At 35.4% G+C, this 13,174-nt stretch overlaps 2 protein-coding genes and 1 long non-coding RNA gene across 7 annotated transcripts; 1 reads left to right on the top strand and 2 right to left on the bottom strand.

Annotated features, from left to right (window-relative positions):
- Positions 1–2,483: 2,483 nt before the first annotated feature.
- LOC105667392 (Polypeptide N-Acetylgalactosaminyltransferase 3) lies at positions 2,484–6,995 on the bottom strand. 4 transcript variants are annotated; one of them, XM_012359169.2, is made up of 12 exons: positions 6,861–6,995; positions 6,693–6,770; positions 5,223–5,588; positions 5,020–5,144; positions 4,750–4,930; positions 4,484–4,653; positions 4,232–4,399; positions 4,035–4,134; positions 3,514–3,923; positions 3,296–3,438; positions 2,956–3,222; positions 2,484–2,875 (listed from the first exon to the last, which is right to left on the bottom strand). In XM_012359169.2, the coding sequence occupies exons 3-12, from the start codon at positions 5,369–5,371 to the stop codon at positions 2,741–2,743; spliced, it is 1,848 nt and encodes a 615-aa protein (XP_012214592.1). In that variant the 5' UTR covers positions 5,372–5,588; positions 6,693–6,770; positions 6,861–6,995; the 3' UTR covers positions 2,484–2,740. The 4 variants fall into 4 exon arrangements, with proteins under 4 accessions (XP_012214592.1, XP_012214595.1, XP_012214593.1 ...); XM_012359172.2 differs by having other exon boundaries at positions 5,035–5,144; XM_012359170.2 differs by lacking the exon at positions 6,693–6,770 and having other exon boundaries at positions 6,861–6,969.
- On the top strand, positions 6,995–13,155 carry Sec31 (secretory 31). Of its 2 annotated transcripts, XM_067355966.1 has the most exons (15): positions 6,995–7,134; positions 7,425–7,627; positions 7,706–8,025; positions 8,130–8,233; positions 8,308–8,553; positions 8,630–8,911; positions 9,010–9,378; positions 9,468–9,588; positions 9,665–9,970; positions 10,045–11,216; positions 11,351–11,446; positions 11,895–11,963; positions 12,045–12,290; positions 12,404–12,475; positions 12,545–13,155. In XM_067355966.1, exons 2-15 carry the CDS (start codon positions 7,425–7,427, stop codon positions 12,731–12,733), a joined length of 3,795 nt encoding a protein of 1,264 aa, XP_067212067.1. In that variant the 5' UTR covers positions 6,995–7,134; the 3' UTR covers positions 12,734–13,155. The 2 variants fall into 2 exon arrangements, with proteins under 2 accessions (XP_067212067.1, XP_067212068.1); XM_067355967.1 differs by lacking the exon at positions 11,351–11,446 and having other exon boundaries at positions 6,996–7,134.
- Positions 11,743–12,191, bottom strand: LOC137000137 (uncharacterized). Its single transcript, XR_010890430.1, has 2 exons — positions 12,052–12,191; positions 11,743–11,961 (listed from the first exon to the last, which is right to left on the bottom strand). It is a non-coding gene; the product is annotated as an uncharacterized lncRNA (long non-coding RNA).
- Positions 13,156–13,174: the final 19 nt, after the last annotated feature.

Here is a 13,174-nt window from a genome sequence, read left to right as displayed (position 1 = left end):
TATTATTGAACATTTATTAATTGCAGCACATTATGTACGCGTATCGTTCGGTAAAAACAACATTGCAAACGAGAAGTCAGGATTCAGTACAAGTCATATAATGCTTTCTCTCAACCGCTTAACAAAGTGGTTTTACCCGGTGCGATTGTATGTCGAGGGGTCAATGGTGAGTTCAGCCGAAAACGATCCTGTTGCCAGAAAATTACGTCCTCTTTACTCCACGTCGAGAAGAAGAGCCGCAATTAATGTGGGAAACGGCGGCTTGGCCAGGGTCACAGGTGTGTGAGAACCGGAACACTTGGACTACCGGTGGACAAGCTGGCGACGTGACTTGGAGATGAATTTCAAAAGTGATGAGATATCTTTGGTAATCCAAAACCGAGAACTATTTATTCACGTGCTACGCTATTTATAATAGAGATACGCGACATCGCGAGATGAGTCATTTTAGGATACGTTAATCACGTTGATTGCCTTCATTAAGCAAATCGCTGCTTCCGGTCCGTCCATAGATTACAGTTTCACTTACGAGTGTGAGCAGGAACTTATAGTTGACGCTAGCTCATGCTCTAATTTTAAATAACAAAAAAATAAAATAAAATACAAATAAGTAAATAAAGTGTGGCGAAATACTTTTAATTAAAAAAATGTTTATTTTTATCTCCTTAATTAAAATATTTATATTTTTTTTACATCGTACAAAATACGGACCATTAATAGCATCTAGATTGCTCGACGAAAGAACCGCTCGTCTTTCGGAGACGCGAATCCATAAATAAGGTCTCACTCATCTCGACCAAACTTGGCCTGGAGGTGATCAGATCTGAAGGCACGGGCGGAATAGTGCGCTTCAGGCTAAGTAAGTACCTTCTTAGCGAGGACGTGACTTTGACCCAGATATCGGTAAACTGTGCCAAGTAGCCCGCGGATGCAGTTCGTATCGTCTGGATCGAAATCGCGCCGAAACGACACGACAGAGATCTCGATCCTTCGATCTCCTAACATGCGTGATTTAACGCATGCAAATTTCTGCCTTTCCAAACGATTTCGCGAGAGTTCGAATATTTTGGTAAGTAATGCGTCGAAAAATATCTTAAAACAGTGTCATTCGTGATTTTATGAAAAATGATATCTAAGTATTGTTTGATAAAATCGCAATGTTAAATCTGCAAAATAATACGGATGAAAATAATATAATTGTTTTTATTTGCTATCGTAATTTTCTAAGCTGCTAAAGCACATAGATATTTACAAATTTTTGACACGCAAATTAATATTGAAGTATACAATTTTATAATCAAATAATTCGAATTACACGTGTAAGAAATTTTTGAAGCTGTTAAAACTTAGATATATTCAAGTCTCGTATGCTGTTGATTCTTTAAAAAAAGTCACAAAGAATGCAGAAATAATAATACCTTAAAAGATAAAAGTGCTGCTGCGAAGAGACTTCGTACATTATGCGTTAGCCTTCGGTAAACGTATTTGCCTACTTGGTTAATCAGGGTTGGAAGAAACCGGGATCCTTGAGTCATTACTTTTAATTAGAAATGTTGTACTACGACAATGTATCATGGAGTGAATTGGACGTTTGAAATAAAAATGAATGTTAACATAAAACATAGCAAGATAAATATACTAGATGAATAAATTTAACATTTGTGAGAATAAATGATAAATTAATTATATAATTAGTGTTAAATAAAAAGTTTAATTAAATTCTGATTAATAAAACTAATTTATCTGTTTCTTCAAACATTTATTAGGATTACTGAAACAATTACTATTATGTAGAATAATGATTTCATTAAAAATAAAAACTCATAAATGACATGTGAAATTTTTAATGGTTGAACGTTACAACAAGACAATGTCGAATTGCAGCGATGTTGGATTCAACCTTGACGACGATGACAATAGAGATGACTCGCCGACAGGGCTCTAACTAGCAGTGAATCACTAACAATATGCATCTTCTTCGGAATTGCGACAGCGAAGGATTGTCTATTTAAGGCAATGCCAAATCGGTCGAAAGAACCACCACGTGCATCGGTCGTTTATTTAAGATTGCTCGTTCCAAAGTAGTTCGCTTGACGTTTATATGATATTACTTTGAAGAGTAATGTTAATCGGAAGTCATGCGGCAAAACGATACTCGCGTACAACGTGTATGTTAATTATGCCATCGACGCACTTTTATTCTTGAAACGACCACTCATATTCCGATTACTAACTGTGATCAAGCACAGTCATCTCATCCATTAGATGGCGAACGAGATCCATTTACATCCGCAAGATGAGAAGACCGCACGATGTGTCATGTTTTTATGCTCATCTTTTGAATATATGAATCGTCTTCTAAAAAACACTGCGCGCAACATCAACGATGAAATCAGAACGAATAATAAACGAAATTAGGCTGAAAGTATAAAAAGAAGAAATTATAATGATATTATAGAAGAAAAATAATACAGGCGATAATATATAAATGATATTTGCTATTTTATTAAACAATTCAAACATTGTTATAAAAGATATGCATTCGGATTTTTCAATATAAAAGTAAAAAAATATCAATTTTTTGTTAAGATGACATCAACGCAAGCTATTGCATAGAATGCAATTTGATGTCACAGTTTTTACTGTTGCGCATATTAATTACTGATGGACTGACGGTTCATTAAGGACAGTACTTTTTTTTGTTAATAACGCGATAGATACCGCGATAGCGACGCCGTGATCATTGCTTCCAAGGAACTGGTTCCAAGATCCATTGTTGATCGAGATTCTCAGTACAACTCGCAATTACAGGGTTGTTATCGTGTGTTGTTGCTTGAAGGCACATCCCAGAAGGCACGTGCAAAAATACTTTTGTCTAAAAATAATTATTGCCTCTATAACGTACGCTAAGAAGACTACTATGATAACTGATAGTTCATCAGAGAGATACCATACTTGTTTATCATATTGCCATTTCTGTCTTTCGCGACCGCTACACGCCATTATTTTCACTTTTGGCGTCTTCTGTTGCGTATCGCGTTCCGGTGCGTCCAAACATACACTTTCATCCGTCATTATCACTCCGTTTTTGGTCATCACGAACATCTGGCTGAGTACCGGCCGCGCTATGCACGAGTGTAGGACTGCGTTCCCTAAAGGTTGCCCGTAAGAACCTTTTGCAGTCGGCCTCATAATACATTTCTCTGTTGCAGCGTGCATTATCTAACAGAAGTAATATTATAAGCAGCTGCTCTATTCAATGCAATGTTTATTCAAAAATTAATATTATTTGTACCCTGCCGAAGAATCGATCATCCGTAGGAAAGAAGTGTTCAGGCCATACGTTCTCCAAGTACCACGCGAAACTTTTACACTGCAGTTTCTCGCGTAAGGCCAATCTCGAACGGACTTGCTGCTTGTATCTCAATCTGGCTGCCTCTAATAAAATTCGGAGTATAAGAATTCACCGATTCATAAAATATTTACATGTACTCTAATAATAATCACACTTACCGGGATTGAATTTAAAGTAAAACTCCGCCCAATCATCCATCCACACCGAAGCGACTCTAGCAAGGTTGCTGTATAAAATATCACCCATGCCACCCGGAAAAGTGTAAGGGGAAGACTTTCGAAAGAGATGCCCGACGTGAGAGCAAGGGGCAATCTCGATACTACCTCCGCACTGCCAAGCGCGAAATGACAATTCCAAATTTTCGCCGCCCCAAATTCGCATCTGATCGTCATAGCTGCCCAATTTGAAGAAATAATCTTTGTTTATTGAGAATAATCCGCCTGCCATTGCGGGAGTGCGAAACGGTTCGACGATGTTCTCACGTCTCTCCTTTAGCAGACGGCCGTTCAAAGTTAGCCAGCGAAAGTGTAAATCCCAGTTGAAAGCACCCCAATGGAGCTCAAAGGATCTATAAAATTAACTTTTTATCTGTTATCAAATCAAATGAAAAAAATGCAATCTTGTTGCAACTGTTATCAAAGTATTGCAGTTTCTTGAAAAATAGAAATTAAACGATTACCTTGTATAACTGAAGGTATCGTCATTTATAATATCTATTACTGGAGAAATGATTCTTGTTGCGTTTTTACCAACTGCTTCGAGCAACGGTTCCAGCCAGCCTGCAAATATTACATTCAATGTTAACATCAGATAATATCACATGATAAGAAAACGCTGAATTTCATATATTAGAACAATATAGTAAAGCTTACCTACCAACCGTACATTCGCAGTGAGCATCGAGAAAAGTGAGAACTTCACCTTTAGCATTGTTCGCCCCCAAAAGTCTTGCTTTTATTAATCCTATTCGTTCGTTAGATCGCAAAACTCTTGTAGGTACAATAAAATTCTTCACGTAATCGTCTAAAGGGCCCTTCAGAAAATCTGTATCAACAGATAAAATAACAGAGAATACTTGATAAAGATGATAAACTTGGTTATAGTTTTTCGAATTTAATCTTTCCTCACCTCTTTCGCTGTTGTCATCAACAAGAATAATCTCTTCTAACAATTCTCTCGGAGATCGATTGATGACACTATGTACTGTCCGTAATAGCGTACTCCAAGCTTCATTATGAAATACTACAACGATCGACGTTTTTGGTAAATTACCTACATTTGCATACCTTATGAGGCATCTATAAAATTTTTAATACAAATTAATTTAAAATTTTACAATCGAATAAAATATGACGAGAATCTATGTGACGAAAAATTTGAGTAACAATGCTTACTTTTTTTTTCTAACGTCGGGTAAAGATCGATTTAATGGTATCTTATCACTAGCCATTAAATTAAATCGATTAATCTGATATAACTGCTGCATCTTGTAAAAATCTTTCGGATGTATTACTACAGGTTCTCCATTTTTACCTTCATACGGTCGTGGATTGAACAAATTTTGATTAATAATATCTGGAAAAGGAAGAATAATATAAATATTTGTTTTCCACTATCTTTCTGGTATACATATCTATCTCTTACCTTTACAGTATATCTATTACCTTCAAATCTATTACCTTTCGTAATGTTTGGAGATTTCAAAGAATCCACAGAGTCTCCTATATAATGACCGACCACTACATGAATTCCTCGACGGTCGATGTAATCTTTTTGGTCTCCATGCAATCTTTAATAATTAAAAACACATTAAGTAAAAATTTGATTTAAATCAATTTAAACATTACAATTAATTATGCACTTGTACCGTAATGAGATGAAGTCATCTCGCTGATTGATGTCTTTCTCCTTGCTTTTCAACCAAATCAGAAATACGCCTACTATCGTGATGATCAAGAAAGCGATCACTGACAGACGACGAGATCGTCTCAATCTAAGCCACATCTTGCTGTTCATTGATCCATAACATTGATTACATTCATTTCCTTGACACGCGTAGCAGAGAGTTCAGTCATACACTCATCTGTTTCAGGAAATCTCATTTCATTTTACTATACCAAGTTGTTCGAAATTATCACGCAAGTCCGGCTTCTGTTATCACAAACTCCTCGTGATCCACAGGTCGGGTCATTACGACAAAAAAGAAAGATTCCAAGAAATTCTGAAATAAACTCTGAAACAAAAATCACGTATCATTACAATAAAATTTAAATTGATTAATGTCTAAATATTTTAATAAAACAAAATGATTTGGTAAAATGATCAAAACGTTTGTATATTAATGAAATAAACATTGTTTATGCATATGTAAAGTATCAATGCAGAAACAAAACTTGTTTTGATCTATTAGCTTATTCATATTTACTTATCATTATGTTGATTCTAACATTAATTTCTCAAAATTTGTCAATCTTTTAGTTTCATATTTTTTCCTGATTTTTAGCATTTCTTGTCACTATTTTAATAAAAAATTTTTTTATCTATGTAGTAATTATTAAATCAAGCACTTATTTTTATTGTATATATAAAGATCATTAAACAGTATTGAATTTAACTATATTTTTACATTTTGAATTTTATATTTTGAAAAAATTGATATATCAAAAATTACATCTTAATCAGCTTAGTACATCATAATTGATAATCTTATAACACTGTACAAGTCCAATGTACATACATATTATGATTGGATTAAACTTCAAGACTACAAAAATTGCAAACAATGTCTACAAAAATATAATTTAAAGCAGAATCATAATAGAGTTTAATAGCATAATATACAACAGACTTTAAAACAATATAAATAGAGCCATTATTATAATAGCATAATGAAATTAACAAAATAAATCTTAAAATAACAAAATAATCAAATTGTACTATTGAAATACAACTATAAGATACTGTTCACAATTTGAATATTTATAAGATAATAAATTTAATGTAACAGAATACAAAGCATTACATTGTCACATTGTGCAAAGTTCACAGATTGCCAATTAGTCATTGAATTCTATAGCATTTACATTTGATGCAGAGAAGAATACAATTAAAAAATTTATATATATAATATATAATAGTGTGTGTGAAAAGAAACTGCAAAACACAACAACTGATCATAATACTACTTACATATTATCATTTGTTTTCAAACTCTCAAACCAATCAAGCTGTAATATAGCTTAATCACATGTTCAACATTTATAAAAGAAATTTAACAAAGAAATAAACAGTTTAATATCGAACAGTAGAAAAACTGGTAGTCTTGTTTATACAACACCTTATTTGTAATTGCTTCACAGCCTGGAAATTAGGAAACATCAATACACATGTAGCCACAAAATTATGCTTAAACAATCTAAACAAACAAAAAGATTGGAATAAACACTTCATTAATTGATAAAATAACAATATTATGCAAAACGATGCACTTCTAGCCACTAATTACCTCACTAATTTCGAAGCAACGCTTTGTTAAGCAACAGCAGCGAAAGTGCTCTGACGCCGAATAACATCGCCGTCTAGCAGCTTAGCAGCCGACGCCGACGTACGGAAACGAAAACGGATGTCGTAATACACCAGTGGTTCCAAGGATGGCGATACTATCGCTTCGCATGCAGCTCGCCACGTTGGAAGACTTGACGGGTCGTTGCATCTTGTCAGAAAACTCTACGTATTATTTTATATAAAGCCTCTATTTACAGTCGCCAGAATACGTCAAGGTGAGAGCGCATCATTTAATCGAAACACTTTTTTTTTTTTATCGTCGTACTGTATCGAATGATTCGAAACAATATGAATTTTATTACTGCAATATTATCTGATTTTCTGATAATATTATTTACTGGTTCTATGCAATTAATTTCTAATTTCTTGAGTTTCTGTACTCTTTAGTGTATGGTGTTATTAAAATTTTTTTTTTTTCTTTTAATGTATACGTATATATATAAGATGTTATTCCATACATGTGCAAAATGCCAAAAGTATATTTTTTTCCTTATGTCATATGCAGATGAAAGTCAAGGAATTGCTGAAGACTGTGAATGTAGCATGGTCTCCACCAGCTCAACATCCTATCATGTTGGCTGCGGGGACAGCGGCACAACAACTAGATGCAAGTTTTAGTACTTCTGCCAGTTTAGATTTGTACTCATTGAACTTACAACAACCAGGATATGAAATGGAACTTCAAGCCAGTGTTCCCAGTGATCACAGGTGAGTAATTATCAATTGGGTTAAATTGATTTAGTGTACCATGGTTGATTAACTGAATGCCACTTATCGATAATCTAGGTTTCATAAAATTATTTGGGGATCCTACGGAAATAACCCAGCAGGCATAATTGTTGGAGGTTGTGAGGATGGCACTATAAAAATCTATTCTGCTGCAAAGTTATTGGCCAGGGATAATAATTATTTGATAAATAGTCCTCTCAGACATGCCGGACCTGTCAGGGCAATGGATTTTAATCCGTTCCGGGATGAAAATCAGTTAGCTACAGGTGCAACAGAGAGTGAGATTTTTATTTGGGACATTAATACAAATACACCAACAACACTTTCTAAAAATCAGCAGTCAGAAGATGTTCAACACATTGCTTGGAACAAACAAGGTTTTTATCATCAGATTATAATTAAAAATAATTGCGCATGATGCAGAAAATAATTTTTAAGCAAATCTAATTCTGATAGTTAACATTGTTATTTTACTTTACAGTACATTTAAAGGATATTCTTGCATCCACATTTTCACAGTGCTGTGTTATATGGAATGTGAAAGAAAAAAAGCCAATATTCAAACTGACAGATGCAAATTCAAGGGTACAATTTCTTCTAGTTTGACTGTAATGCAATACATGTTTAAGGAAAATTTTACAGTTATTTTCTGACATTAGGTACGTTGGAAAGTTGCCCAATGGCATCCAGATGTTGGAACACAATTGTGCTTAGCATCCGAGGATGATCAAACACCCATCATTGAATTGTGGGATGTAAGAGTTCCAACATCACCTCTAAAAACTCTGCAAGGTCATCAGCGTGGTGTTCTATCAATTGCATGGAATCCACAAGATTCTGATCTACTTTTGAGCTGCGCAAAGGATAATAGAATTTTGTGTTGGAATCCTAATTCAAACGCACAGGTAATGTAATGCATTTTTTATATATAAATAAAAATTATTTTGACATTTAATTTTATATATGTTTTTTGAATGGCAGAATGGTGAAGTGATATGTGAGTTAGCTCAAACAGCTCAATGGAATTTTGATGTCTCGTGGTGTCCGAGGCATCCAGGATTAATTGTTGGCAGTAGCTTCGATGGCCATGCTGTTGTCTACTCTTTATTAGGTGGATCACAACAAGAAATATCCAACAGAATGGATTTATTCCCAGGAATAGATCCTTTCAACCAGCCTCTACCTACAATGCAAACAGGAACAGCACCAGTTTTAACAAAAGCGCCTAAATGGTTAAGAAGACCATTTGGAGCATCATTTGGGGTGAGTTAAATTTTCTTTTATATCATATAATATATAAATAATATTTTTATAATACAAAACAAGAACGATTGCTAAAATAAAATTAATATTATTTTTAGTTCGGTGGTAAATTAGTAATTTTCGAGAATCAATCTGCTGATTTAAACAGAAAGCCAAATTTAGAGAGGAAAGTTATTATATCACAAGTAATCACACAACCCAGTCTCATTCAACGTTCCAATAAATTAAAAGCAGCAGTGGAAACTGAACAATATAGTGATTTCTGTCAAGAAAAGGTGGATAGATCGTCAGATGAACATTCGAAAAAAATCTGGAGCTGTGTTCGTGCTTACTTTGACGAAAATGTGACAAAGAGTATATTAGAATTATTGGGCTACAATATCGAAACGATGAATAATAAACTGAATCAGTTTATACCTCAGGATGATATAAGCAGCATCATAGAAGGTGTCTCTAATCTTAACAATGTAAGGTTTGGATTGATATTAACATCGCGCGTGTACTTGTGTAATATTGCTTTAGCGTTGATTATATATGCTTTGCTTATTTCATGCAGGTATTAAATGGAAATGTTATGGCCGGTAGTACTGGATTTGATACCATTGCACAAGAGCAAAGCAAGAAAGCATCGTTAAACAAACTTGTGGATAACACTTACACCATAAATACTTCCGATGGTGAGGAGCGCGCTAATAACTTTGACACCGCAAGAAAACGAATTTACATATAACTCACATTTACATGATCTTTTAGATGAGGATGGCCTTATCACTCAGGCAATCCTCTTAGGAAATATCGAGGCTGCCGTATCTTTGTGCTTCGCTAGCAAGAGGTACGCCGATGCCATAATCCTCTCGATGGCTGCCGGCCCCGAGTTACTAGCTCGTACCCAGTACAGATACTTTTCAGAACATTCCAGTGCACTGAATTCTTTGATCAATTCATTAGTTAGCGAAAATTGGGCAGAGGTTGTGAGCAGCAGTGACATAAAATGCTGGAAGGAAGCGTTAATTGGTATATTTACACATTCCAGTACACAGGAGCGATCTGCCTTGTGCGGTAAGCATGCGATAAAAATAACTTGTTACGATTATTTAATATATCACGTTTGTAACACGGATTGTGTGTGACAGATATGCTCGGCGATCGTTTGGTGTCGTGTGACAATCCGAGTCTTAAGAAGCAAGCGCAAATTTGTTACATTTGCTCCGGCAACTTGAACAAGCTGATTGAGGTGTCCGATGCCGATATTCAAGAAGTGGTGGAACTGGTCGTCATCATGCAGAAAGCCTTGGAACTGCAAGGTGTCAGAGAATTCGAGATAAAGGATAAAATTGCCTCTGTGCTGTCTCAGTACGCTGAGATGCTGGCGGCGGAGGGTGATCTGGAGGCCGCCTTGAATTACCTTGGAAACAGCCAGGAACAAAGAGTTTCGATGTTGAGGGACCGTTTGTGCAAAGCTCTGAGTTACATACAAGAGCAGAGGCATGTCGCGAAGCCTGCGACGCAGAACTACTACTACGAACAGACGCAAAGACCCTCGCAGAACTTGCAGAACGTGTACAATCCGCTGCAACAACCGTTTCAACAAACACTTGGGCAAGCCCCCGCGCAGAGCTGGAACACAACTCCGCTGAAACAAACTTACGGTGCTTCTACAAATCCATTTAATAGTCCACCGTCCCAGCTGTCGCAGCCGCCTCAGTCGTCCCAGCCGTACGGAATGCCTCCACTCCCCCCACAGCCTCAAGCACAGTCCACGATCTACGATCAGTATTCCACATCACACTCGTACAATCAAGCCCCTTACAATCAAGTTCCCGCTCAGCCTCCACCTCCACCTCCACCGACATCCGGTTCTAGTTTGAGTGGCTCGAGACCATCCAGTGTCGGACCGCAATCGAGATCAAAATATCTAATAGATCCCTCTGTCAAATCCACTCCCTCATACGGTCAGAGTGGTTTCCCGTCGCAAAATCCGATATACAATTCTCAGCAAGTGGCTCCCGTTCCTGGCTACCCTCTACAAAATTCATACCAACCCCAAGTTCCTATGTCCGGTAACGTTTATCCCAATCAACCGCCAACTTTCATGAATAATCCGAAAGAACCTGAGTTGCACAAGCCACCTCAGTCAAACGTGATGCCGCCAGCGCAAAATGCGCCCCAGACCCAGATATACGAACCCGTCAGATCGCAGCCTGCATCACAAATACCGTTACCTGGAAATGAAAACATGTATCAGATACCGCCGCAATCGTCTGGATGGAATGATCCACCGATTGGAAAAAGTTCCAAAATGCAGGTAAATCATCGTCTCGAGTTTATCTAATTGCGTTGCGTCCGATCGATAGCTCCTATCGCGCGTTATCTTCTATTGCCGTTCGCGAATAAATTTCTTCCCTTTAAATACTGATATGCTCTATTAAAATCATGTAGCCGGTACTGGCATTATACAACAAAAACGAAATGTCTGCGGAACATGCTGGTACCAGGAAGTGGAAAGCAAAGCATTCGAGGGGTACAAATGTTAAGGTAGCCGGCTTCACAGATTGAGAATGTCATATCTACAATGTATCGTGATTACAGAACGTACATTAGCATTATTGATTTGACCACTATCTATATTTCCGTATTTCATTAATAGAATTAACTGACGTAACATTTTTTTATATTGTGATATGAACTAATAAGTGTGTTATGCCAAAGGAAGAGATTTCGAATTTTTTTTTGTCATTCATTTATATTTTGTAACTTGCGTTATAAATATAAAAGTAAACAATTTTTTTTTGTACAGATGATTAATGCGATTATCACTTTAAGTATCAAAGTGAGTTTGTGGGGCTTTGTTGTCTGAAAGCTTTTATTTATTTTCATATTATAGATGCATCATCAATCGTCACTGCAAAGCGATTGAAATAATCTGAGAAAAGTTAACAATAAGGATGAACGATTGAAAATGAATCATTTTTATTTTTTTCAGCCAAAACAGGAATTTCAGTCAAAAGTTCCCATTTTGCATCCATTGCGAGGTAGCCAACCAGAACCAGCTGTAAGTTTTTTATATATAATTTTTGTGTATATTATATACTTATAATTATATGTATGATTATTTTTAATGTAATTTTTTCAGCCATTACCTCAAGATAATCTCTATCAGCCTCTTGAAAGTCATGCACCTTATAATTCACAATATGGACAAAGTATGCCAAGCATTGCATCACCTATCAAGCCACCGGTTGAGCCATTACAACCTGCGATGCCTGCGAAGGTGGTTGAACATGAAAAACCCAAAGCGCCCATTCCGGAGCAGCATGTACACTTGAAAACAGTATTGGACGAATTAAAAAATCAATGCTACGAAAATGCAAAGAATCCGGTGAATACTTGATTCTTAATATATATTATATACATAACTCTATTCGTAATATAAAATACTGTACATCTATTTAATGAATAAGACCTTTTATATTTTTATTATTATTTTTCCAGCAAATTAAAAGAAAAATAGAAGACGTGTCAAAGAAACTGGAAGTGCTATACGATTGTCTTAGAGAGAATAAGGTAAGTAAATTGTAACGTTACTGTGTTACATATATTTGAATAACTTGTGATTGTTGGTTTCTTTTTCAGTTATCTCAGAATACCTTGCAAGGGTTACATCAAATATCACAAACGATTCAAAATGGTAATTATACGGGAGGATTAGACTTACATACGCAGTTAGTATCAGGACCAGATTTCAGTCAGATAGCTTCCTTTATGCCGGGGATTAAAGTTTTACTTCTAAGTGCTCTTCAATTAAGCGTATACATTAGATAGAATGCAAAAATCATTGTTTCTGTATCATTATGAATTTTTATAATTCTAAGCAGCCTTAACAAGAGAATTATTTGTTACATTACTTAAAAAAAACTTGATAATAATCAGTATAAGTACCCGATAGTGTGTAATCTATAATCACTCGCATCATTTATCAATGAAATTTTATATAGTCTGCTTTGAGAATTATATTTTATTAATTCAGAATAACTTTATATAATTTTGCTAATTGTCAGTCTTTTATTGTTAAATATGTATGTAAGAAGATAACATAAAATATATATTTACATAAGACGTCCATACGAAAGATTTAGGGGCAAGATGTTAATAAAACTTTGCTTCGATAATGTGTATATAATTATAATATTAAAATCTGTTATGAAAGAAATATTCTAATAAATCAAGAACTTGTTTCTTTTAAACTTTGGTTTCGGTTTTGTA

The sequence above is a fragment of the Linepithema humile genome, chromosome 5 (genome assembly GCF_040581485.1).
Source record: "Linepithema humile isolate Giens D197 chromosome 5, Lhum_UNIL_v1.0, whole genome shotgun sequence".
Taxonomy (NCBI): Eukaryota; Metazoa; Arthropoda; class Insecta; order Hymenoptera; family Formicidae; genus Linepithema; species Linepithema humile.
Note: the sequence above shows the minus strand (reverse complement) of the source record. Positions and strands in the feature narration are given on the sequence as shown.

What these genes read in the sequence shown, in the direction of transcription:
- LOC105667392 (XM_012359169.2), bottom strand. Translation starts at nt 5,371, where the DNA reads ATGAACAGCAAGATGTGGCTTAGATTGAGACGATCTCGTCGTCTGTCA. An exon ending in TCACTGCGAATGTACGGTTG is followed by an intron (nt 4,135 to 4,231) that starts GTAGGTAAGCTT and finishes TAATATTTGCAG; the next exon opens with GCTGGCTGGAACCGTTGCTC. An exon ending in TTACTTTAAATTCAATCCCG is followed by an intron (nt 3,439 to 3,513) that starts GTAAGTGTGATT and finishes GAATTTTATTAG; the next exon opens with AGGCAGCCAGATTGAGATAC.
- Sec31 (XM_067355966.1), top strand. Translation starts at nt 7,425, where the DNA reads ATGAAAGTCAAGGAATTGCTGAAGACTGTGAATGTAGCATGGTCTCCA. An exon ending in AGTGTTCCCAGTGATCACAG is followed by an intron (nt 7,628 to 7,705) that starts GTGAGTAATTAT and finishes TCGATAATCTAG; the next exon opens with GTTTCATAAAATTATTTGGG. An exon ending in GTAGCCAACCAGAACCAGCT is followed by an intron (nt 11,964 to 12,044) that starts GTAAGTTTTTTA and finishes TAATTTTTTCAG; the next exon opens with CCATTACCTCAAGATAATCT.